Below are 27689 nucleotides of genomic sequence, written 5' to 3' on the forward strand. Positions count from 1 at the left end.
TCTTTTCCTTTTCCGTGTCCTCTGCTCAAAGCTAAAGCATCCAACTGACTGTTTCCTCCCATTGTTCTGCATATACAAGATCACATATGAGGAAGCTGTTATTACTGCAGAGGCAGCAAAAACTGATTTCACACCACAACACCATGGCTGCGAAAAGATCTACCCAACATATAATTGCTCATGCGGCCACTATGATTTTCTGTCTCTAAAAAAAGATTTCAGCGTCCTAATGACTCCAAATGAAAGAGCTGCAGTTTGAGAAGACAGCCACATAAGAGGATACTAGTGACACCTTCCTGCTGGGTGTCAGAAAGCTGTATTAAACTAAATTCTTCTTCTTTACATTTACTTCTAGTCCCAAAACACTTACCACATTAAAGAAAAAAATCTCAACAGTCAGGATTAATTTCAGTCAAATGACTTGTGCGGTCACCAAATAAAGAAAGACGGAAACTCACAAGTTCCAAACTTGGGGATGATGTTACTTCCTAAAACTGCTGTGAACACTTTTTTTTTTTGGTTTGGGTCAACGTCACAGTACAAACGAGTGCTGACCTGTGGTGAAATGAGACTGAAGAACCGAGAAAGCATTGGTATATATTTATTCCCTGCTTGTAAACGGGTTTGTTCTGTCTCTCAAAGGGCTTCTACAAGCAACATGTGACTGTATTATTAAAGCTGATTAAAATGACTAGGTTAAGCAGCAAATTCTAACGTTTGGATACATGGTTTACAAAAATATTGACTATGCTAGTCCAAGAAGACCCTGAAATTAAACAGAATTAAAGATTTTAAAATTTAGAGAGCCACTCTAGTGGATTACATTTGAAAAACTGTAATCAGCCAGTTGACTGATAACTGAAAAAACAGAACAAAACTGGATGCTCTCTGTTCTTGTCTAATAATAATGTGTCATATGTAAAAATGGCCCAGGTCGAAGTAATTTTCAGTGATCTAGAGACATATAGAGAGTAATAAAATACAATACTGGATGCAAATGATAAAAAGGCCCCAAATTTCGGATCATGAAGTTAGAATATTCAGGCTCCTCAAACATTGAGTTTCCTGCAATTTTTTTCTCCTATATGATGTCAAAGACAGCGAATAACCAGCTGCACCCATGTACTGTTTAAACCTTCTGTTTTGGAAGAGTAACCAATCACAAGAAACTTGGCCTAAAAGCACCATTTTAAGCCAAGTTTCTAAGGTTGCTTTATACAGTGGATTAACCTAGGGGCTGCTAAATTATAAATATTTGAAATATGAGTCATGCCAAGCTACTTTAGCTGATTTTAGGAGTAAAAATATCAAGATGTGTATGCGATAGCATAACGTAAGCTAATGGGCTTCTGCACTGAAACAGGCCCCAGTAGTTATCACGTATATACTAATCTATTCATTTTTGAATAAATAACAGTGCACACATACATACTCTTCTAACACTACTTTTGAAAAACTTCATATAAAGCTAGAGTAAAAGTAGCCAGGTTGCTCAAATCTTTTCAGTCAGGCATCAGCCGAGCCAGCCGCGGGTCTGTTCGGGAAAAGTGGGTGGCGTTGAAAGTGTGTAAGCATGGAGAGGAGAGGCGCAGAGCAGCTCGGCTCTTCTCGTGGCTAATGTGATGACAGCTGATTACATCGACACCCGCAGAGGACCACAGCCGGACCGCTTCTTGCGTGTCAACATGTTTTAATGCCTTTCGCAAACAAAACCACACAGCTCTTCTAGGAAATAATGACTCGGCGCACAGCTCCGAGGCTGTGGGACGCGTAGCTGTTAAAAAGTTGCGGTGTCGTGGAGAAGGGCAACTCCGCCAACACCGCACCACATCACCAGGCTCGAGAAGTTGGGTATCTAGTCTGAGTGGATCTAACGGCCTGGTCCCAAAAGGTAAGCAAAGCGCATTGAAAGTCAAACGTTGACTGCTACACGGTGCCAGTCGAAGTTTATAAGCACCGGGGTTCAGTTACATAGAAATACGCGGTTTTTTGTCTATAGCCACGACATCAGTTTTTTCTCTACTAGACCTGAGACTTTTACAATTTGTTCATTGAAGTGTGCGCTCTAATAGCGGCACTTTTGGGGTGTACCCCATACATGACAGTCCGCAGACACGTCCTACGGTGTGTTAATACGCAGCTATTACTCCAGCGGACTACTGACGTGAGCTGAATGAGTGATGGCAGTAAACACAGGTGCTGCAGACTAAATAATCCCCCCGCTGTCTGTCTGTCACCTGTGGTCGTCGCTGTCAGTTGTTATGCCATGTGAGCGAGATCAGCACACACACACACAGCCACACACACACACACACACACACACACACACACACACACACACACACAACCGTGTTTCCATCACCTCAGAGGATATAGCATTAGTGATTTACCCCCCAACTCTTGACTAGCGTTAAAGTGAAGGGGGATTTCTTCTTGATCTTTCAATGAAGTCATCACACACATTGTGATTTTGTAAACAGATGTCCTCAAAACGAGAACCGCAGGCGACATTGTGGTCTGACGTAAGTGCACGGGATCTTCAATGTTACATCACATACTTCCGAGATTAGCGATATTGGTCATTTATCGATATGTATATAATGGCAATAATGTAACTTTGCAGATATCTTTGTGGATAAAAGTTTGATAACTTAGAAATAATCAGATCTGAGCGCGAGACAAACAGTGCTGTATATGGTGGACCAGTCATGATACCAGTTTTCAAGTTAACAAAAAATATGATATTGTTATTTCACATAAATGAGGTGTTTTAGGGTTATATTTAAAAAGGAAACCGATCTGGTCATTGTTTATTACCATCCTAGTAATTTACCATGAACATGTAGCTTTCTCTGCCACTTTCTCTGCAGACAGAATAACAATAGTCCACTAAACAATAGCTTTTTCTGTAACAAAAGCTTTCCTTCACAGGAAAACAGGAAAACACTTGATTCTCAGTACTGTTTTCAAGATGATAACAGGGTAAACTGAGAACAAAAAATTAAGGTCGTAAACAAAAAAACCCCCAGTAACATCATAGCACACTTTTTAGTTGTCTGATGTAATGAAAAAATAATATATAGTAACGTTAAGTGTAAAGTGTGAGAATATTTTTTATCTGGTTTGAGGTAGTGCTGTGTTTCTTGTGACTTGGCACCATGTTTTTTGTTGACGTTACTCAAATAGAGTTGGTAAAGTAGGCTGCTGCTGTTTCTGTCTAGATGCTAAATTCTAGCTGGTAGATTTTTCTGGACTTCAAAAGAAACGTAACATATTTTCAACACACATGCTGATACGGACATGACCCGTACAACCTACAGCATAATGTACAAATAGAGCCTCATGTTGAGTTAAATTGGTAATTGAGATCACGAGTGTTTACTGAGATCATAAGGAGGTTCGTGACAGATTTGTATACAAACTGACTTCATTTTGCAACCAGAAGAGTCGCCTCAACTGGTCACTCCTGGCACTTTCACATTGACTTTAGGGTCGGAGGTTGTATCAACTTTTATACACTCTTTGGGCCCCATGGTGGGTTTGTCATTGGAGATCAGTTCTGTACATATACATCCCACTAACTGCTTAACAAACAGAATATTTACATTTATGAATAAGCAAAGAGTGTTTACAAGAGCGTAACTGTACTTTCAATTTTAATGTGTCTATTTCCTGATGTGCATGCTTTTACAGTGAGTTAATGGGTAGAGTGATAGATTAACTAGTTCCCTCTTGTGCACCATTTATTTCTGCATGTCTCTTGCAGGACAATGTATGTATTTACTTTGACCGTGCAGACTAACTTATCAACATGGATTCGCTCTGCTGGGTTGGTGATGTTTGAATCTTCGTTTATCGCCATCTTTGGTGTTTGTGGTTTTATTCTGCTCCATATCTGCATGAGCATAAGCAACAAAAATGGTTATGTTATTTCGGTTTTGCACCTTTGACATTTTTAACACAGTAGTAAAGTCATGTGCACATGTAGACTCACACCATCGACTGGCAGTCAGTCAGAGTATCTGTAGTCTTTGCTTCAGTTTCTGTATTATACCCTCATGGTTAGCAATCGCACTGCTTTGGCAGTGACACACATCTGTCAAACATTGTAATCCAACTGAAATCAAAAAGTTACTAGCTTTAATGAAATTTTAGGTATCTGTTTCTGTTATCTTGCCCTCTTTTTGTGTTTACCATCCAGTCACAATTTTGGATGCACAGAAACTTCCTGCACACTAAATTATTAATACTGGCAGCACGATCCTATATCAGCAAAGAAACCTGAGATGTTTGACTCAGTTTGCTTGTATTACACGCAGCACAAATGTTATACATTATTATGATTGTTACAAACAATAAAATGCACTCAACAGCTGCTGCACAGTATCCCGAAGGACAAGTAGCAAAAGTAAAAGTAACTTAAGAAAGCATGGGGAATTCCATTTTTTCTTCCGATTACAAAGTATTCCATCACTTCCAAGACAAGGTATTTCCCACACCTTAACAATGACAGCATCGCTCGCAGTCTTTGTTGGCAGCACAGTTTTGGTTTGGTTGGCTTAATGATGAGAACGGTTAGTTATTTTGGACTTGATGTACCGGTAAAAAAAAAAAAAGTGAAGTGTCCAAAGGAAGAACTTAAGCATGCATGTTTTGGAAGAGGGAACTAAGTAAATTAAGGCCTGCTCGTGTTCATACGAGCCAGTTATGTTGGCACAATAAGACACATTGTTGACAAAAAAGCTTAAATCTAACAGACAAGTTGGGACGGTCACCGAGGCGGAGAGACTGACAGAAGTTTTTCTTACTTGTAATGTGATAGACTAAACAAAAGAAACTCAAAACTTCACCAAGGCTGAGTGATTTGCTCAGTTTGATAGCTGGCAGACATTACAATTATAGACCTTTACTTTACTTCTGAGTAAAGCTACATCTTGTACTTTTTCTTTCTATGACTCATCGTTAGCTTTGTTGAGCTTTTACATCCTGTTTCATGCAACCATGTTCATTTTTCTCAAATATCTTCTTGTCATTGCACAGTGATTTAAAGATAGGTGTGGTTCACGCTTCAGTGTTTTTGGCAGAATTTGTGCCAAATTCCTACAAGGCTGGTATTTCAGTTTTGTGCCCAGATGATTCCAGGCCAGTCCCAGTAAAAGTTATCCCAAGATATAATTAACAAACATCAAGCCCCGTAAGGAAAACGCGTTAAAGAAGCCTAGAAATCGCCATCTTGGAAGTCTCTCGCAGTGTCCTCAGTTCACCCCGAATTGTGTAAAAGTTTGGAGAGAACATGTGAAAGGTTTCACCCTCCATGAATTTATAATTTTTCTGCTGGCACGTCATGGTTTGATCCCTGAGGAAAGACATGTTATGTAACAGCTCATATGCAAGCTATTAGGAGTCATCCATGTTTTAAGGGTGCGGCATATCCTCGGGTACCTCTGGGGTCCTCTCAGGAAAAACCCTCTGCCATCCAAACACATCTCTTGTATCTATGACAACGAGGCCTCGGCTCTCTGAGTGCAGTCGTCTGAGCTGTGCTGCTCAGTGTGGAAATGTTTATGCAAACGAACAGTTCCACCCTGTGTGTGTGTGTGTGTCATGCAAGCCATTGATATTCAACACGTGTAGGCTTTAGAAAGGAATGGAAGGACAACTATGTGAGTGGAGTGAGTCATGGGAGGAAAGAAAAAAGTAGTCAGGATGAAGTGGAGTCTGAAAAATAACTGCATTCCCTTGTGGAATGTTTGTGCGCTGGCCAAGCTGCAGAGATGCAGGAAAGCAAACTCAATGAAAATGTGGAGGCGGAGGTGGATCTGGCTCTATGGATGAGCCAAAAAAGAGTGTTTCCACCCAGGGTTTTTCCCTACATTCAGCAGCAACACTTGCAATGTTACTTGAACTTTCCTCATAGCTTTAACCTTACCAGCCCCATAATGGGCATTTGAAATCAAGTAAATAAGTGAAATACTAATTGTCATTGTGTCCAAAATAATTGACTGCAGAAGATTTTGGTATCTAGAGGATTTATAAACAAGACTGGGTTGGCTGCACTGCTGGAAAACATAGGTGTGGAAGATGACTGATATGAAAAGCACCATAGATGGGCTTGTCTTACCATGACCCAGTTAACTGTTAGGAAAGAAAGCAAGTAAGAGCTGCTTTGTATTGCAGTATGTTTTGCTAACCAGAGGATATTTTTGCGTAATACTGTAATTTTACAGTCCTCAGACAGATATGATATGTTTAAGATAAACAGCATAATGCACAGGTCTCCAGGAGTAAACTGCAGAAGATCTATAAAATAATGACATGGCTTCAGGAGGTGGAGAAGTGCCTGCATTTGTTTTAAAGGCCAGGGGGGACCTATGACATACTCACTTAATTCTATACCTCGGGAGACACCTTCCCTAATTATTTCAAGGTCTCAATGACTAGTTTCAATCTAATCACATTTGTTTTCTAAAAACAAGTTGGTGACACCATGATGGTTAATTCCAATAATTATAGTTTAAAGGCATTTTCAGTTTAAATCAGTTTGTTACATTTTCAGAAATAGCTTAGTGACTTTCTTCTTCCTGAACATTACGTCGGTATCGGAGATACCCTCCAAACATCTGTTAACGATTAATCACCAACCATGAGTGGCCGGTGTAGGTTACTGACAGTCGTTAGCAGTCGTTGCCACAGCTGCCTGTAGTTTGCATGGCAAACACTGACTTGTCAGCAAACACTCGTGAACTAGTAGCCGAGCAGCATTTAAACTTGAGAAAGTGCGACTCAAAGTGGAATCTTTGAATATTTGCCTTCAAAGTAAAAGTTGCACCTTTAGAAATGTGTTGGTGGTAACAGTGAGGCATAATGTTTGCTTTTTTTGGTGCTTTCCGTGCAAGCTAATGGTGACTGCTGCGATCTAATGATCAAAGCAAGATTACAAGATGTTTCTGTGCACAGCATATACCTCCTTGCATCACGGAATATACATTTTTTGACGGTGGTTGCCAACCAGTATCTAGGCCTCTGTATTAGACTAGTGAAAATCTAGTTGGCTCTGTCATATTGTTACCATTATCATTCTGTTCTTGTATTTATGTGTCCAAAATACTTACGTTACATGATGCCTTGTACTTCACCCTTTACACTTAACTTGAGTATGATTAGAAGTAAAAGGAAGAGTTTTTTTTCTACTGTAGAAATTGTTTGTACTGATATGCAAAGTTGGCATGTTAACATGCTGTCTAGTAGGTTTGGATGCTTTTGCCGTTTTTCTCTGTGTAGTCACTGGGGCCTGCTCACATGTCTGAGTAGAGCAACATGGGTCCGCCAAATATTTAAACAAGAATTTGGCATCTGCGGTCATTTGAATCAGCTCGCCAGATGTGTTCTCTACATGCAGCTGGCTGAGGCCATGGAAGTGCTGCCTCATCTGGATGAAATGCATTGTAAAGCAAGGCTGCGCTCCTATTTCTTCTGTGCCCTTTTTATTTGTTGTTTAGAGCAATGCGAGCTGCTTTTTATGCATGCATGTGCATAAGTTGACTGCTAGAAAAACAATCAGCAAACATTATATTTTTGTACTTTGACATTTTTTTTAAAATTTTTCAGACATTTTTATGACTGATATTTTATAAAGCAGACATGGAATATAACATAGATTAGACCATCAATCATTATAATATCGTAAACTAAATAATCCCATGTTTACGCTCTGCTTCCGGTCTTTGTTTGTTTAAAATAAAACTCCACTGATATCTCAATTGGTCATGTCATCACCCCACAGGAGGCCTGAGAGCCATTCACTCTATAAACACATGGCCATAAAACCACATGACTTGTGTTGACAACTGTCAGGCCATCTCTTTCTCTCCCTCCATCCTATGTGCTGAAAGACCAGATGGCCAAAAGCGAGACAGCAGATGTCCCAGTATTTCTTTTTTAAAATATCTAGAACAGTCCACCTGCTTTGATTATGCTGTTTCGGGGTGAATGTGTTTCGCTGGACTCAGCATTCTGGATGGAAGCACGCTGCACTGCTGCACAGCCAGAGTCCCCGGTAAACAAACTCAATGAAAAGACGCCCAGCCAACTCCAGAGGATTCTAACAGTGCGTTAGTGTGCGTTTGTGGGTTGCACAGGCACGTGCCAGCCTGCCACTTTAATATGTCTGAATAGGATGAATGGCACAGAGGTCACGCGTCAGTGCAAGCCCTGTCCTGGAAGGCACGTAGATAATGAGGCAGCGGCTTTATTGTTGGCATCAGAGTTCGTTCAAATAAAAGATACAGGCAGTCAGCAGATCCCACTTCCTCCACTGTGGTCTCACACTGAGTCACTGCTTCAGCTGGAGGATACCTGTGTGCAGGGAAAAACTCGAGATGCCACGCAGCAGTGGCAAAGACGGATGAACTGATGTAGTTGTAAGAACGCGCTGAACTCCTGTCGCGTCGTTAAAAAGCAGTTATGGAGCGTAACAGCTGCAGCTACACAGTTTTGTTCTCATTAGTGATTCCTTTGCTGATTGGTTCCTGAACAATCAACTCACTGTTTGATCTCCAGAATGAAAAAACATGCAATCATTTTCAGTTATGGCTTTTCCGAACTCTAGACAACAGCAAATGCTGGTTTTTATTAGTGAGTGGATGCCACAGCTTTAATCCAAAAGACAGCATTAATCTTGTCTTGAGTTTTGAGGTTTAGCTCATTAAGAGCTTGTTGTTAGCTTGATGGTTGTAAATCGACCAACGCTCATTTTTTTTCTCCCAGTAAGTCATAACCGGGAGGAAGCGCGCCTCTGGAACAGATAAAAACATGCGTCCTTCATCCTCTATTCTAAACGCCACATACCTAAAAGGTTTACTAAAAGGTGAAGACGTTTCAGGGCCATGTCCCAGGTCAGACAGTAGGTTCATTGTGCGACGTGTCAGCTGTGAAGTGTGTGTATGTTTACACTGTGTGTGTGTGTGTGTGTGTGTCAGCTGTTGACTTAGCTGTCTGTCGTAATCCTGTTACTTTCTACAGGACGGTGCCAAGTGACACACGCTAGTCCCAATGAAGCTGTTTCATTCTCCCTGAAATAATCATTATGTACTGTTGTGTTTACTGTGAAGATGTATATAAACCTGATATTAAGCTTTAATGCAAGTCCAAGTGCTTATCAAGACCTCATAAATCATAATGGAAAGATGAGGTCTTCAGTGAGGATCTTCCACTCTGTGAAATGGCCCTTGTACTTTACAAAGAGGCATTTTATTGCTTTGGGTTAACGCCTAACACGTTACAGTCAATATCATTAATGAACGCATAATAAAAAGAACACGTGTCGATGGCTTCTAGCTTTCTGTGGGTTTTGTTGTGGGTATTTTCTAAAGTTAAAATGTAATCTGTTACCATCCAGCACAGGTCTCCTGTCTTTTTGGTGGAAATGTATTTTCTCCGGACATGCCTTTCCCCCTCCTGATGCGACTTTGTTTTTTCACTCTTGTTTTATTTTTCTTTCATTCAGATCCAGGAAAAATAATCCTCAGCTCTCTGTGTTGTGAGTCAGGATGAGTCACTGACATCTTGAAGTGTGTTATTCTTTTACAAAGTCGGGGGGAAGAAACGACCAGCATGTTGATTATTAGACATGTTAAATGTGTTGTTGTTTTGGTATTTGAAACTGAGGGAACATAATAAAGGAGTATCCCGGCATTCTTTCTGTGTTTTTCATTGTTGGGATGAGTGGTCTGCTGTTTTTGGTGAAAATATGACACTGGCCTGATGAGTAAAATGAGCAGTAATTAGCTGAGATGACACCAAACAGGCCGGCTGGGGAGTGTTTTTATAGTACAGCTGGGGCTTATTGTGACTGAGGCAGGGCGATATGACCAAAGATATTTATCACGATATACATTTGAAAACATTTGCGATAACGATATAACTGACGATATAATTGACACTAGACAAAATACTTTACAACTCCACAACTTTATTGGAGCAAAAACCCCCATCAATGTATTTTCACTTAAACAAGCAGCTGTTTTATGTGCTTTAAAGTTATACAGAAATTTAACAGTGCAAATGCAAATCCTTGCTGACAGTTTAACCAAAAGGCATTTCCAGTGGAAATTGGCCGACATATCCTCAGCATGACCATGTATAATATCCGCAAAATTTAAAAAGAGGTTATATACACACACAGTACGGTAAAATTATGTTGAAGCACAGTATGTATCACTCCGCGAGGCTCCTGCCTACGGTAGCCGTAATGCTCCGACAATCCATCAAGCGGTGTGGCTTCGTAGCTTAGCAAAGTCGTACTGAAACATTTGACAGATTTTCAAGGGCCGTGTTCCACATAAAATCGTTTCGAGGTCAGTAAACACAACCAGAATTCATACATAAGGCACATGGGATTATAAGGGGCACTGTGGATTTTCAGAAAAAGTGTGCCATATTTTCCAAAAAACACGGTAATAACGACGGCCCGCTAGCATGCTCTACCAAAAATACTGCTTTGTTGTGTATCTGACGGACGAAAGCCAAACCAGTCCCACACCACTGAAGTTGGAGCATTTTTACAAACCAATTCTGGTTCATCCGTTTCATTCAACGATCCGCTTTCGCCCTTCTCATTCTGCATCGCTGCCATGCTTTTTCTGCCATGTGTGTATGAAAACAAAGGCACTGCACACGCGTGTTTTACCCATATTATCGTTGCCCAACATTATAACAGTATTACCGTGAACGGTATGATATGGCCCAGCCCTAATTGAGAGCTTCAAGAAGTTTTGCCTTATATTATATATGGGAATATATGTTATGTTTTCCATATTTCTTAACTAATTATATCAAAAACACTAATACTGATATTAATATAATTGATTTTATTTGTGTAATAATGATGATTAGCACAGGTTGATAGCTCAGTGCTGTTAGTGCTTTATCAAAGCTTTGCTTTAGTTTCCACAGAAAGTATAAAAGATGGATGTAGCTACTGCCACGTCGCTTATTGGTGTCTGAAATCCTGTTTTGAACCCTCGAGATGAGCGTTTCTGTCATCACCATGTTGGCTACAATAATAACGGATGTGGCGAGAAAGGCAGGTCTGACTGAAACTGTACGCTCATTGGCTCCTTACTTGTGACGGACAAGTTTTTACCCAGTGAGTATCTGGTTTTGTAACTCAGGAAAAACCCGAGTTAAAAACATGGTGCGACCAAGATTTTAAAAATAGAAATAATTTTCTCATTTTCAATATTTTGTTCAATATAACCCAAAAATGTGTGAATGAGCCCATAAACTCAACAGGAAAGTGGTTACAGAGGTTGAGACGGTAACCTGTTTTCTCATAGACTTCAGTAGGACCAGAGATGGCAATCACAGCAATCGCCTTCTGCTGGACCTTTGTTTTTTTTAACCTAGAAGCCACCTCAATGTTTACTTTGTACAGCTCTTATGTGTTTTAAAATGCTAATCTCGCTTTAGAACGAAATTTCAGAAACCAGTGGATGATGTAGCAGTCATCAAGTCCACCTTTTATCCTGTTCGTGGTTGCTACCTGTGTGGACGCTCCAATGTTCTGGTATTTTAACAGAGCAGAAAGTAAAGTGGAGGGATGGAGAATAGTTCCCGCATGCAAGAAGCATTTAATCCATGGTTATATTACAAGCAGCAAAGTTACTTTTTTACAGCGAGCAGAGTCGTTCGCAATGTTTCAGGTTTCAGTTCACTTTTCTACAGAGAGCGGTCTATAATGAAAACTTCAGAAAGTACAAAAGCCTCTGTGTTTGCTCTGTCTGTATTTAGCAGCATCTTTATTTACGAGTGCATACACACAGAGCTCTGCAACATCACTTTCATTTACCCCCTTTTAGTTGCCCATAGCTGACTATGAGTAAGATTCCTTTCTTTGACTTTAACAAATGCTTTAAGACTTAAAACAACTCACACATTTATTCACGTGACACATCAACAGTAAGTTCATTCACCAAAACTCGCCCAGGATCTGATTGCAGATTATGTTTTAAGGTTTTATTCTAGTGGACCTGTGTGTAATAACTACAACTGTGTTGAAGTTATTCAGCTGAGTACTGTTATTGTGAGTTGTTTACTTGTAACCTCATCAGATGTAGTAATTTGTGACCTGCTTTTGCACTGATCTTTGTGAACTGCACTGATGATGATGGCTGAAATGAACTGGCTGCATTTGATTAAAAAACGTGTCAGAATGCCTACAGAATTTTCCACTGCTTTCTGCCACACAGTAATTTTGTTTCCTTAGTAAATCTGTTGCTTATTTATAGGTGTTTAAAGGAATAAGACAAATTGAAAGTTGGGCCTAATTAAGGTGTTAGAGGCATGTTATGCAATCAACAAAGTTTTCCACTTCTGGAATAGTTTGATTTTATCAGTTTATTTATTATTATTTTATTATGCGTGTCTGAAACAGAACTCTCTTGTAAATAAGACATTGAATCTCAGTGGGACTATCTGTATAAAAAAAGGTTAAATGTAGTAGTTGTCGTGGTATTTCACTCTTTCTACTCTAAAGTTTGCAATATTGCATGTCTGGGGACTGTTGTGTTGATATTGATTGACACTAGGGCTGCCACGATTAGTCGACTAGTCACGATTATGTCGACTATTAAAATCGTCGACGACTAATTTAATAGTCGACGCATCGTTTGAAGCTTTGTAAGATCACAAAGGACGCAGGAATGAGTAGTAGGATTTAAGAGTGTAATAACGGACTGAAACAGAAGATGGCAGCACTGCATGTCCAAGGATGCCAGCTGCCGTTAAACCCCGAAGAAGAAGAAGCTGTGTCCCAGAATTCATAGCGCAGCCCAGCGCAGTTGTCAACAATGGCGGCAGCTAGTTAGTTTTAACTTTACTCTTATTATTCTTTCTGGGTCACAAAATAAACGTTTAACATATTTTCAGGCGAGAATGTAGCTGTGTAAACCTCAAATATCTGCTCAGTTTATCAAGACACCACATATTTTCAAAAGCGCTCCGACGTTTTCGGAGACGTCTGTTACCCACTAGCTCGTTAGCTAGGCGGGGGCAAGGCTAACTAGAGCCGTGAGAACACCGGACTCCCGGCAAATCGTTTTCAAACCCACCGCCGTCTTTCGCTAGTCAGGTTAAACATATATATAAGTCACTTAGATAACTTAAATGTTATTGTTTGGCTTTTTTCAGTATTTTATTTGTTCCTGAGTAAATCGGTTTGGCTGAGATTAAAGTTATAGTTTTTACACAGCTGAATAAACGTCAAGCAGACAGCTGATTATCAGAAGTGTGAGATGCTGGAGAATATACTCCGGTGTCCTGTTATATTTTAGAAAGCAAGGAGTTTATTAAACTTCACCGAAACAATCTGCAAATTTCATTAAAAATTAATAAACTACCATCTTGTCTTTATTTTTAGTTAGCACAAACACTTCAAGCTGTAAGCTAATGATAGTTATATAAGACCAGATGCTGCTGGTGCAATAAGCTGTACGTCCAATGGATGATGATCTGATTAGTCGACTAATCGCAAAAATAATCGGTGACTAGTCGACTATCAAAATAATCGTTTGTGGCAGCCCTAATTGACACACACACATAGATAGATAGAGGGATAGATTTATTTTCTTGCTTCTAATATCTGAAGTTAATAAGATATTTGATTTTGGCTTAAACCTTTTTTTCCTAGGAACTGGAGCCCTGAACCTTTTTAACTATAACCTGACAGATTTGCATATGACAACACAAATAGCCGCTGCACTTGGATCACACATTAGCCAGTGTTAAACTGCCAACTTGCTTGTAAACTCTGTGCAATGCTGCTTTGCATCAGTATGAAAATACTGATCAGTGCGTTGCATCATGCATGCACCGTCAGCTCCCTCGCCTAAAGCAACACAGGGTATTTTTTGGAATGTGAAGACTTGTGAAGTGACACAAAGAGGACGGCTGTGAAGAAATGTGTCGACCTCCCAGAACTGTACAAAATTTCTTTCTTGTGTGCTTCATGCAACCTTTTTATCTGTAACAGAGCCAATAAACAAGATTGTAGTCATGCTCAAGCATCGTTATAATATTCATTAATGTAGTAAATATTCACAGTGCTACTTGCGTGAAATATTTAGTACTGCGTTTAGCGACGGCACAACCATTTATATTTCTTATCAACAGCATTTCAGGAGTGGAATTTCTGTGTGATATACATAAAAGCTTATTTTTATGTGAACTGCTTCAAATTTCATTCAGACTGTGGTCAGTTGCTATATGCTTCTGCTGTACTGCTGGAAAACTTCTACCTGAAGGCAGCTTTTTTCATCTGCCAGGGCACGGTGGAAAAAGCGGCAGGGGCCGCTGACACACTGACGTACCCATAAATAAAACTAAGAAGCTTGTCTGGCTGGACGTGGATCTGAGGATTAACTTCAAAAAAGATCCAAGATCCCACTTACCCGTGGCAGGAAAGAGGTTTGGCTTTCTGGGTGTTGGTTGTTAGCTTTGCTGCGATGATGGACAAGACCAGGCTGGTTGAAGATTAAGAGACCGAGGAGTAAATATCACCTTTTTTCCTCCCAGTTGGAGATGCAATTTGAGCAGCATAATGTGACTTTGAATATCATTAACATAAACAAATACGACTTTTGCTGGTAAGATCGCCCATGTGTTTCACATTGGGTGATTTTTAAAAAAAAAAGAAATTACGGGAAATTTGCTCAATGTTTACAAAACACTTGTTTTATATTTCATGATTCATGATTTATCGTTAAGCAAACCAGGAGCAAACTGCTCACGAGTGCAAACACTTAAACTCTCACACCGTGAACGCATGCCAAACCATCAACCCATTTTATCTTGAGTTTTAATAGCAGACTGCTTTGTTTCAACTTCTGGTTTGGAGGTTTCAGCACAATCAGAATGGATTGGACACTTTGTACACCACAACTGTACGTAACAAACCAGCCAGAAGTGGCTGAGCTTTGTAAAACCCTGCTGGGTGTGGGTTCATAGTTTCACTTGTGTTTTGTAAAGCGCTTCAACGACTGAAGTTCGAAGTTTGAGTTGAGTTTGCATTGTTTTCATTTGTGACTAGCTTGACTACTCTTGTTCTGTGTCATTGAGAACTTTTTTTAAACCTCTCTTACCTTTAATGATTTAGTGTCATTTACTCTAGGAGGGAAATAAATTCTTATTTATTCATTTCTGACTCACCAGACACAAAATTCAGTCTGTATTTGTTTACAGGAACTGGTCTTATTTACTCCCAGCCTATCAGGCTGTGAGTGCGATAGATCAGTATCATTCATTGTTTCATGGAAACCATTCCTCAGAGGTGCGTGTCAGGGCATGTCTAATCCTTGTGATGTTGAAGATGCAGCTGCTGTTGTCCTGTCTTTTCAGGGGTTATGAGGCGATATATGCTGCTTAAGAAGTTAAGGAAACGCTTAAATGATACAGCGGGTCTTGATGAAAGAAATATTTAAATCCTTACTGACGTTAATATTTTCTTTTACTCAAAAAGCAAGAAAAAATGAATATTTGTATAGACTGTATGAGTAATTTGATATTTAAATTGTTCATCGCTCTTTGTAAAGATTTCTTTCAAGACAGGACTCTTCGTCTGAGCCAGCAGCAGTGACCAAGCAAACTAGAGAGTGATTAATGAGAGGGAGTGATGTTGGCGGTTACATACTCTAATTGTTTGACCACAATTAAATTCAGAAACACAAAAACTAAGTTCACTCATTTGCAGCACTGCTGAAACGTGATGCTGAATGTTGCGTGAATGCAGCTGTCATCTGTGGCCTCTGTTTGTGTGTACGCGTAGCTTTTTATACAGATGTGACACAGACAGAGAGCAGGGACTGCAGTGTTCACAGAAGCTCGATCTGTTCGTGTGATTTCAGTGGGAGAAATATTTCGTCACTCAACCAAATGACTAATGTAGTCTCAGCTGACTGCAATTTTCCCAAACCCCATAAACAGCACATTTGCATAATGGCTGACCCTAGCACCGCTGGCTAACAATGGGCCGAGCGGTCAGTTTCATGATCATTAATATGCAAATTGTCATGACCAACCAATGAGTACCATTCACATAGAGTTGGGGAATGGCTGCAGTCACAGCATTGGAAGATGGCCCCCTCCTCATTCAGAGATGGACTTTTCCTTTTCACGTGAATGGCCTCCTTGACCAGCGTTCCTCCCTGTCCAGGATGTGCACATCATCAACACTGAAGAGTGGCCACTGGCCTGTAGTTGTGAGTAGACTACGGAGTCCTGGATTGATGTTGTAACTCAGCCAGAGGTTGTGTGGTTCACCAGAAATGGCCTTTGAATGTATAGGTGTGTTGTTGTATGAGGTATGCCTGATTTTTGAGTCATCTGGGTTACTTCCTCATTCTCTTTAGAACTACTGTGGCCTGTTTACTGCACAAATAATAATAAGCACCGAACAACATAGTGTTCTTTATAAATGATTAAACGGCCCATTTGTTTTTCATTGCCTGCACCGTTTTAAGCCTCTGGTTGGACCTCTCCCTTTGGCTTGCATTAGTTGCAGCCTCTGCTTAGGTTTCATTGAGGTCTTTATGGCTGAGCGGTGTTGAGTTCACGATCTGCCACACAGAGAGCACCAGTTATGTTTGTTACGCAAAACAGTGTTGGTTAACCTTAACAGTGTAAGAGACAATAACCCGAACACGCCCATAGACGCGGTTGCTTAGGAAACCTCTGTTTTTTTAACAGCTGGTCATCTGCTCCTTTATTCCCCTCGTCGCCACATCCAGGATAATCTGGACCGCATCTCTCTCCAGAGACAGTGGCACAGAACTGGGATACGGTCTTGTCCCCCCCCTTTCAGAGACAGAGACCCCTTTCACTGTGACAAACTGCAGCCCTCTTCTCTCATTTCCAGTCTCCTTCAGCCTGTCTATCCCCACCTGTGGTTAGTCTGACTGTCTCCAGATAATGATACACAAGGCTTTGGATGTTTTGGGTATTTGCTCATTTTACTGATAATTGGAAAAAGTCTGCTACAGAATACAAATGTGAATATTGATGCTCTGTGACCTGAAGTACAATTCATTATATACCAGTTACAGAGAAGCTGTAAATGCATTCATCCATGCATTTAATTATCCAAACACTGTGTGTTGTGCTTTTTCAACCATAGGTTGAGACGATTAGACATAATTGCTGAATTGGTTAAATTTGACCCAGTTATTATACTGGTGTAGTATCCCCTTAGTATCAGCTGAACATCAATTAAATGCCTGTCTGAGTATTTTTGGTGTCCATCCCTTTAAGGCTTCAGTGAACCATGTCACAGAGACTAAATAACCTCAGACTGGTTTCTTAAACATGACAGCGCCACTAAATCTCAATCCAACAGAGCACCTTTAGAATTTGGTGAAACGAGATTACGATCATGGATGTGCAGATAACAAATCTGCAGCTACTGTGTGATGCTGTCATGTCAATATGGGAAAAAAATCTCAGAGGGATGTTTTGGAACCTTCGCAGTGATTTTGTTTCTTTCCCATTGAGGTTTCTGCTTGGTTATTTATTAGAGTATTATGATAATAATTATGTCAAAATCTTTAATCATTTGAGGCCTGATGAGTGAAGATTTATGTCGATGTGATGTAGAACATGTAAAATGCTAGGTTCACTGCATTCTACCCAAAACAAAAACAGTAGCTTAAACTTATGACTCATATCCAGGTTTTCACTGGCTTCACTAGAAAATCTGTTTGCATATTTCTGTGATACATAGCGTCCAGTCGAAGGAAGGAGTGTGCCGTTTGAGCTGCTGTTGCTTTCCTTTGCAATGTTTATTTCCTCAGGAGAAGTCAAAGAAAGAGGAGAATAGAGGAGGAATGTCCTTCAGCCTTCCTAAATGGAGGCTCTCTTTTTCTTTTTCTTTTTCTCTTTCTTGTCTGTCTCCTTTCTATTGATGGTTTCTCACGCTCTCGCTTCCCCTTTCATTTGCTGTTATTTCACCAAGGCTAGCTCTCTCCCAGAGGCTGTAGATCTTTTTTTTTTTTTTTTTTAAATGAATCACCCTTTTAATTGAAGTTGTACATGGACTAGTTTGAGAGTGACCTTTCAAATCTCTCTGTCTGCCTCTGCAGGTTATGAGTAATGGAAGCAGGATCTGTGGTGCGCGCTGTGTTTGAGTTTCTCCCCAGCGTCTCCGAGGAGCTACCACTATTTACTGGCGATGTCATCGAGGTGCTCAGTGTCGTGGATGAGTTCTGGTTGCTCGGCAACAAAGATGGCGTTACAGGTAAAGTGACCGTTTTCGTTATTACTGTTGAGGGACCTGCATGAATAAAGGTTTCCATAAAGATAAATAGGGACACCTACTAAGAGTTACTAAACATGGAAACAAGCTACATGGAATTTTAGTGACTTATTGCTATTTTGACATTCACACACTCATGCACATGATCCTCCTTTCTTCTGTTTGTAACTTAACACTTTCATGACTGATGAGGGTGAAACAGAGAGGTTTAAATTATTAACTAGTCTGGAAATAATCAAGTAGCAATGATTATTTGTGATCATCTGTTTTGACACATGCCTGAACTTTCCTGTGTGTCCAGCCAAACTGGGTATTACACAGTGTTTAACCTACAAGAGCACAACACAAATTCTGTGACTGGTTTGCAGCACAATACATCAGTGTGAGAATAGTGCAGATGAATGCACAGCTAGCGAGTTCCCTTTATCCTGCAGCTTCTGACCAGGAAACCTCCTCACCTTAATCAATTCGAGTTCCAGAAGTAAACCTGGATCTGAAGTGATCTGTGTTAATGTGTGAGAGAAGCCGAACAGTCAAACACCGCTGCTCATGCAGAGGGGAAGTCAACAATAGCTTGTTCAGCTGATCCTGAAAATGGGATTTGTTGATATTTTGTACACGTGTGCAAAATGCCAACAAAAAAAAGTGAGATGGGTGTTACAGCAAAGCTGCAGGGAACAGAGGTAGTGAAGATAGATGAGTTTAAATATGTGGGGTCAGCCATCCAGAGCAATGGAATGCACACACGAGAGGTGAAGGAGGTTGGAGTGGGTGGAGATGAGGCGCTCATGGGGTGCCAGAAGGATAGCAGCAAGAGTGAAAGGGAAGGTTTGGTAGTGAGATCTGGTGTGATGGTTTGGAGACGATGGCACTGACAAAAAGACCGGAGGCTGAGCTGATGATGTGAAGATTTTTCATTGGGGCGAGCGGGATGGAAAGGTAGGGACAGCTCAGGTTGAGTGGATTGGAGACAAAGTTGGAGAGGCAAGGCTGAGGTGGTTTGGACATTTGGGGGCACATGATCTGCTGTGGCAACCCCTAAAGAGAAGAATTATTCAGGAAGGTGTTGTCACTGCCTGACATTTCAGGCATTTGTAGGAGATGTCTTTAATGAATTTACCGATGATGTTCACATCTGTTCCTTCAGGTCAGTTCCCCAGCACCTTTGTGGAAGAGGTCACCATTCCCAGCACCAAGCCTGGAGACAGACTGTATGTGTGCATTAATGATTTCAGCTCAGCAGAGCCAGGAAATCTGTCCCTGAAGAGAGGTACGAACATACTGCATGCTCTCTCACACACAGCCGGTGCTGACTTGTAACATAATAGCAAAAGTGTGAATGACTGCTTTTGGTTTGTCGTCTGATACTTTAAAAAGGCGATTTTGAACTTGTTGTGACTTAACACACTTGTTGCAAACAGTGCTACATATAACACTAACAAATCATGTTTTCTCACTTAGCTTAACACTACTTGTTGATGTCGCAGTACTCAGGTAAACTGATTTTGTGTCAGAATGTTTAAGTTATCTCAAAATTTCAAGTTATTAAATCGAAATTTTGAGATTCCTACCATGAGATTTTGAATTTTGAAATTCAAAATCTGTTATCTGATTGACTGGTAGGTATGAACTCCATGTATACATTAAGGTTAAAGCTGTACTAAGGTGTAAAGGCATATTAAGTTGGTGGATTCTAATTTCAGTATATTAGACAGAAATGAATGGGGGAGTCTTACATTTCTCTACGGAGGTCATAGCTCTTGCGGATTAGCGACCTACCAGCCAATCAGAAAACAGTATTCCTTGTTGCTGGGGTACATTTTTCCCCACCTTAATGTATATCAATATGTTACAAGCATTCATCCGTCAATGTAGTCCATCCATTTTGCACAAAGAATAAAGATATGAAACTCAATACAGCCTTTAGAGATTGTATCTCTATTCAGCTCATTGTGCTTTTCTGCATGTAAGCATGATCGGATCATTCTTATTCACAATGCTCAAAGATCAAGGCCCAGTGAAATATTACTAAATATGTCCAATTTTATTCATATAACATAAAACCAGCAGGTATTTTTTGATGGTAGCTGCTGTATGTACTTAAAGAAAAGAGATGGGCTTAAATGATAAAAACACAAAGCTGATTCCAGAACTGGCCACTAGATGTCCTCATTGGCAAAATTTAAACCAACGTCCCTAGATGATGATTTTTTTTGTTTTCTCTGCATGTTTCTGTTTCTCATTGTGGTGTTTTTTTTCTTCTTTTTTTACAATTTGTCACTTGCAACACTCTCAGGCAGACAGCACAGATGTTTGCACAGATCTTTTATATTGGTAACACTTTTCATACTTTTAATGTTATTAGTGCTAGTAGTAGCAGTAGCCTTAGAAGTAGTTGAATTAAGTGACCTTTCACCCTGGGAGTTGCTATAGAACAGTAAAAACCCATGCGACTACACCAAAAAATACCCTTTTTTCCATGTTCTGTTGTGTGATTGACTTAACATCTTACACTGTTCTTCATACTCTGACTTATTTGATCAGTTTTATTTTCCTTGTTCTTTTTATATGATCAGTTCCTATTCAAATTCCTTATTTACTTAATTACTGTGTACTACTGAGAGATGGCAGTTTTGTTGTGTGTGAGTATTCATGTAATGACAAGAAAGATCTTCACGATTTTCAGAATTCAACTGTAATTTCGATTTTAAACAACAGAATTATTTTAACTTCATGTAGCTGATCACTGCTGGTCGTGCTGAAGCATTTGAATCCAACTGTAGCAGATAATTAGTTAATAATTCACCCAGCTTTCTTTTATTATCCCTACATACTTATCATTGTGTTTGCCTTCGATTCTTATCATAGCCCATTATCAGCCGTAGTCACTTGTGCAGTGCAGTGTATGTTTGTATTGTCATAAATAGTAGAGGACACATAGGAAACAGTCATTACTGGCCATCCGAGAGTTGAAGCGTTCATTTCCAGTATGATTTCCACGGTCAGGATGGCTGTGTGCCAGTTTTGGTCCCAGACACAATGGGAGGTGGAGCTGCAGGTCTTTGGAATGTGACCTCCATGACTCCTCACCATCCAACCCACATTCCCATAATCCCGGATTCTCCAGTTCTATGTTAGGGACAGTGTAGACCCAAAACAGGTTATTAAAAATGCTACAATTAAGCAATTTACTTGAGCCAAGCAACTTGATTTCACACAAAAACATGAAAAAAAAAAATCAATGTTCTGCAAAAAGTGAAGAAAAACAAGTAACTATATATCAATAAAATTGCTCTTAGTTTATGGCCGCACACAAGCAGGAGAGCTCTTGTTTAATTGGTTGAATAGTAAGAATATAGACAACATCTTTACTGTAGATTTATTTAGGGAACTAGCATGAGCTCTTGTGTGCTTAATGTGTATCTTATCAACAGTCATTTAAGTGACAGAACAGAAACTCTCTGTCCTTTAATAATCTTATTTTCATTAATATCCAGATTAAATTAAATCCTCTTTATTCTCTGTCTCTTCAGGTGATGTGGTAGTTGGGGAGGCAGGAGGGTCCGTGGACCTTGGGGAAATCTGGCAACGTGGCTGTAATGCCTGGGGTGCCCGTGGTCTCTTCCCGACATCATGTGTGAAGGAGCTGACCCTTTCGTGCCGTTCCCGGCAGCTGTCTGAGCGCTCAGCCCAGGCCCAGGCGTCAGAGCTCCCACCTTATGCTCTAGGTCAAGCCCGGGCCCTTATGAGCCTCCATGCGCAGCTCAGTGAGGAGCTGGACTTCCGTGAGGGGGACGTGATCATCATCACAGGCCTGCCTGAGCCGGGCTGGTTCCAGGGCGAACTTGATGGCCGCAGGGGAAACTTCCCAGAGGGGTTTGTGGAGCTATCAGGTCCCCTTCGGTCTCCTCAGGAACCTGTAGACTCCCAGTATTTGAACAAAGACCCTCAGCCATGCATCTACGAGGATGCCTTTGAGGCTGAAGAGGGCAATGAGGAGGCAGGAATGGAAGAAGAGGAGGAAACGTTGAGAGAGGAAGAAGAACAAAAAGTAGTAGAGGAAGAGCAGGAGGAAGAGGAGGGCGGAGTCTATGGAGTAGCACTGTATGAGTTTCGAGCCATGGAACCAGGCGAGTTGGACTTTGATGTGGGGGATCGAATCCGTATTGTCGGCACATTGGAAGATGGTTGGCTGGAGGGACAGGTGCGAGGGCAGCGGGGTATCTTTCCTCATCGCTTTGTCAAAATAGAGGGGCATGTTCAAAAAATTGCAGAAGAAACGGGTGTTGTTGAGCCAGAAGAAGAGAAGGAGGTCAGCAATACTGAACACACCTCTGATCCTTTATGTCCCAGTGATCCAGAGAAAGAGTGGAGCATGTATGAGGATCACACAGTGTGGGACCTGGACTATTTTGAGAGGGCTGAGGAGCACCGGTGGGCATGTGAAAACCAAAGTACTGTTGCTCAGACTGGTAACGCAGGGCAGACAGACTGTGGTCAAAGGGCTGACTCTCAGCCACGTAGACCTGCCCCCCCAGCACAAAGGGGGCCTCAGAGGCCGAAATCCACTCCAGAAAGGCCCAGGCTGCCACCACGGCCTAACTTTCCCCCACATAGCCATAGGCAGCACGTTGGCCCAGCTACTAGCAGAAATCTGCCTACCTCTACCAATGGTAACCATCAGCATCAACAACCCAGGTTAAGTCATAGCCTAACACTTCATAACACCCAACCTGGGTGGTCTAAAGACAGCAAATATTACCAGAGGCAGCAAAGAAAGAACGCCTCCATCAATAACAGAGGTCAGATATTAAACAGTGTGGAGGGCCAAAAGTATAAGAGGCTAACTCGCCATGCAAGTGCCAGCGATGCTGATATGATGAGCTCTGAGATCCGCCTGCGTAACCAACAGATGACACGTCGCTCTAATGGGCTACTGCCTTCATCCGTAACCTTAGAAACCTTGGCAAGTTCGACCAGTGACCTGGAGACGAAGCTGTCACAGCAGCTCTTTGAATTTGAGAAAAGCTTGAGCAATCAGCCCCATATCTCACGGCACTTTTCTATCGTGGACTACAAAGACGAAAGGGATATCATTCGAGGCTCCTCACACTCTCCTGTGTCCCACCTCCTGCAGTCTGACTCTCACTCTTTGGAAAGACGCAGAACCCTCCGCCCTCCGCCTCCTCGTCCCAGAGCCACGCGCCCACCAGCTCCAGCTGCGTACAAACCGACTCGCCCGGCTCCACGCCCTCCTCCCCGGTGCCCGAGACAGAATCGCACTACTCCTCCAACCGGCAACTCCCTCATCAACACACCCATCTTTTACACCCCTGACGAGCCGGCTGCAAACCTCCTCGACCAAACAACGGGAGGCCAGGTTGAGCAGGGCGACCCTGAAGCTGCCCAGGAACATGAGATCCAGTGTCAGCTTGAGGCAGAGCAAGAGCTGGAGAGAGATGGAGAGATGGAGCTAGAGACTCAGACACAGAGGGAGGAAGAGGAGGAGGAAAGGCAACAGCTGTTGCTACGGCTACAAGAAGTGGAACGCGACATGGAGGCTTACACACACACGGCGGAGGAACTCAGGGCAATGCTGGAGGAGGAGGAGCAGGATGAGACAGCCCGCGTCCAGGCCTTGGAGAATCTAGAGTTCTGCAATTACACGCTGGAGACGCTGGCCCTGGAGCAGCAGCAGCTACAAGGTAAGATGGTAAAACTGTCGGAGGATCAGGTTACATGGGATTGCAAGTTTTATTGGGCGAGACCGTAAACTAGGTATTCTCAGTAATGACGACATGATAGAAGTCATTGGATCTCAAATATCTCAAGGACAGATTAAAATAGAGCTATGGGAAGAGCTGCAACAGTAAGTCGAATAATTAATTAGGTGACAGTCAACAAGAATCTAATATGCAAATATTCTGATTATCGATTTATCAATTAAATATTCATCATCTGGAGACAGAAGTTTGGATATTTGTAACTATATAACAGTGCATGTTACAATTGTTCAACTGCTATTCCCAGCAAATGTATATTTATTTAGTCTGAATGTGATATTTTAACAGAAAGTTAGAGATGCTTCTTCAAAGTGCACATCGGCATCTCCATGTAGATGTTTTCCACAAGTTTGACGGTTTGCTTACAGGATGAGTTGCATACACACAGAAACAATGCAGAACAAATCAAATCTGAGGAAAGTCTTGTTTTTAGTTGATGTCATAGCTGCTCTTGTTGCCCGTGGGTTACTTCACGGGATAATCCTCATTCGCCAAAGACAAAATGTAATATAAAAAGAATTTTAAAATGAGACATTGGTATTTACTAGATTTCCTCTTTGACCTGTTGTCCAAATCTCTGAGACACACACTTGTTTTCATATCTTAGTGAGGACATCTAATTGATATAACGCTTAAGCCCAACCTTAACACTTAGCCTAAACCTAACTACAATCTAACTGTAACCCTCACACTAAAAGCACATATTGAGTCTCAAACTAGTGGGAACAGGCATTTTGTCCCCATAAGGGACCGTCGCTCCCCACAAGTGTAGTAGCATTCCAATCTTTGGTCCTCACAAAGATATCTAAACATGGTGCACACACACACACAGACAGACACACACACACAGACACAAGACAAATATAAACATTTTAAGCCAAACATCCCTATTTACTGTCTGCAGTCATCAACGGAAGGGGAACTGTATATTTAAATTAAGGATTATCATAACTGTCTGTCTGTCTGTGGTGTGTATGTACATGTCGGGGGGGGGGGGGTTGCTTTCCCTCCGTACAGTGCTAATGATAAAACTACAGCGAATGTGGCAGAACCACTGTGGAGCGCCTTTACAGTGAGGTTTTTATTGCTGTTCACAGTTTTTGTATCTCGTTTGCTGTCAGTGATTTCCTGCTTCAGCAGTAAATTATTTCCATAACTAAGTGTAAGAGTATCTTAAAAACGTAATTATTTGATTGGTAAATAACATGAAATTAAATGATCTTCGTCCAGAGTTGTAGATAAAATAAACCAGCAGTTGATAGATCACTGTCATTCAGAGCTATTGGGCTTTCATTGCTTGCTGCCGTCCGGGCGCACTGTGCTGTCTTTGGTAGCCCAACATTTTTTCACATAGATATGAATTGCATTCCTGCACATAGTGAAAGGGTTAGCAGTGCCACATAAGTGGCTTTCGTACTCACTCCAAGTTTCTCCCTCTGGACCTTTTCCCCTGTTTCCCCCCTCCATCGTCGCTTCCTTTCCAAGATGAGTAAAGATCCCGGGGGAACTGAATGGGATTTGGGGAATTTTGTAATAGCATAAAGTGGAGACGGAGCATGGCCCACTCTAGAGTGGGAACCAAAGTGTGGTTGTGGCGAGCTGTGACATGGCCCGTGGCACAGCTCTCCTCACTGTTTGGACTCAGAAAGCAACGGCACACAGAATGGCAGGTGAGACTGAATTCTATGGGGATGTAAGAGATGTGGTTATTAGATATTTACCAGTCTGTGTTGTATTGACTGAGTAATTTATTTTGGTTTGGACGTAAGCTGCACAACCAAAGTTACGGTCCCTGTGGGTTATAGCAGTATAGGAGTTGAAGGTTTAGTGCTACTCTGAAAATATTAAAAATATTCACTTATAACAAAATATTACGTTATAAAATATTTTTCCTATCATAGCTACCACTTCTCAAGTTTTATATGGCTATTAAGGTAAATCCTGCATCATTGTAATAAATGATTTTGAGGTATTTTCCCAGCAGATAATGTCTTTAAACTTCTATATGATAAGGAGTTATATTATGCCAATATTTATCTACATCAGATAATTATGTCTGATATTATTTATGCCCTGAAACCATCTAGCAATGGGCTAAAATGTCCCATTTTTAGCATTTATACCCTTATAACTCTTATGAAGCATTGTATGATTTTAATTTCATGACAGAAGAGTAATTTATATCCACAAAGCTTGATTTTATTATTTATATATATGATGCACTGTGCAAGTCTTGAGCCACCCCCTCATTTCTTTATCATTTGCTTCTGTTGAACCAGCCTTGATTTTTGCTAAAATGATTTGGAGCAATATTTCTCTAGGATCTTTGGAGGTCATTCAAATTTTTCCGTGGACATTGAAAATGAGGGAAAAGGCAGCCAATCTAGTCCTTGCACCTGACCATTTTCAGAGGATTTTATTGCAGATAAATCACTTCATAATGACCTAAAGATCATTCAAACATAAACAAGACACCTAAGGAACCAGTGTTTCTAGACATAAATTCGACCTTTAGGCACTTTGTACTAGCAGCCTGTTGCAAAAACACAGAATTTTCTTTAGTGGAATTTCGAGTCAAATTTATGTGTAGTTTTCACTTTATTGCGTCACTACACATCCAAGTGCTTTACACAGGGATAGGAAGAGGAACACAAAGAGACATTTATAACATCTAAAATATATATCCTTGCTTGTCAAGCATGCGATGCATGCCTAAACAATCATGATAGAAATATAACAATACTTAGAAGTGGAAAACCACTATAAACTTGGTAAAAGCAAAACAACTGTAAAACTATGGGAGGAACCAATCCTCAGCTGCTTTACTGTCCACCGTAAATGAGTAATCTTTAGATAACATGCTGGCATTGGAACAGCCTATTAGAGAAAGACAAACTGTCTACAGATGAATAGTATCTGAAAGCCACGTACTTAAGAAATATAAAGATGGATGACTTTTATCGATAGAATTGTACAAACTCAGATTTTTTTGTCTTATATGCTTGTTTACATGCATGTTTCTGTAAATTGAATCACGTATTTTTTCCACGTTCCCAGTAAAATAAAAAGAAATAAGAGATGTCTTTTTTTCCCAGGACCTTTTCACAGTAGTGCATTTTGATGTCACCATCTGAGAATGGATTAAAATGACATTTTTATAGTAGCGAAGCTAAAAAAAAAGGACACTTAAAAAATCTGATCCCTATTTTTCTTCTGTTTGTATAAACAGCACTGTTTATTACTTTTTTCATAGTGAGTAAGTATATCACTTTGTCAACAGTACAAGCAGACCAGATAACTGTAGTATGGGCATGTACTCGTTTAATTAATTAATACACTTTAAAATAGTTTTTTAGTCTTCATTAAGAAGCCTTAAATCCAATCACTCATAATGATTATATTTTATCAATCACTCTCCTGTGCTTTTGAATTCTTGGTCTTGGTGTTTGCTACTAAAACAATCAGCCTCAGGGCAGGAACAGGATCTGGTGGCTACAGGTTCCATTAAGGGTCATACAGCCACATATTTTCTGTTTCCTTACAACACTGCAGGAATTCTTTCACCCTCCATTCACAGCAATAAATCAGATATTCAGTCTCCTTTT

At 40.8% G+C, this 27689-nt stretch overlaps 1 protein-coding gene across 7 annotated transcripts in view; it reads left to right on the forward strand.

The window, feature by feature from the left end:
• The first annotated feature begins 1567 nt into the window (after positions 1-1567).
• The window catches only part of dnmbp (dynamin binding protein), a 47921-nt gene continuing 21799 nt past the window's right edge, over positions 1568-27689 (forward strand). For 4 of the 7 annotated variants that reach the window (XM_080305467.1, XM_026163114.2, XM_080305468.1 and 1 more), the window contains exons 1-3: positions 17916-18283; positions 19449-19571; positions 21835-24006. In XM_080305467.1, coding sequence (XP_080161593.1) covers positions 18139-18283; positions 19449-19571; positions 21835-24006 — 2440 coding nt within the window. In that variant the 5' untranslated portion in view covers positions 17916-18138. Of the gene's footprint in view, positions 1892-17915; positions 18284-19448; positions 19572-19764; positions 19796-20485; positions 20636-21834; positions 24007-27689 lie in introns of those variants that run through there. The other 3 variants (XM_026163113.2, XM_026163118.2, XM_080305470.1) reach the window with 3 other exon arrangements.

The sequence above is a fragment of the Astatotilapia calliptera genome, chromosome 8 (assembly GCF_964374335.1).
Source record: "Astatotilapia calliptera chromosome 8, fAstCal68.1, whole genome shotgun sequence".
NCBI lineage: Eukaryota > Metazoa > Chordata > Actinopteri > Cichliformes > Cichlidae > Astatotilapia > Astatotilapia calliptera.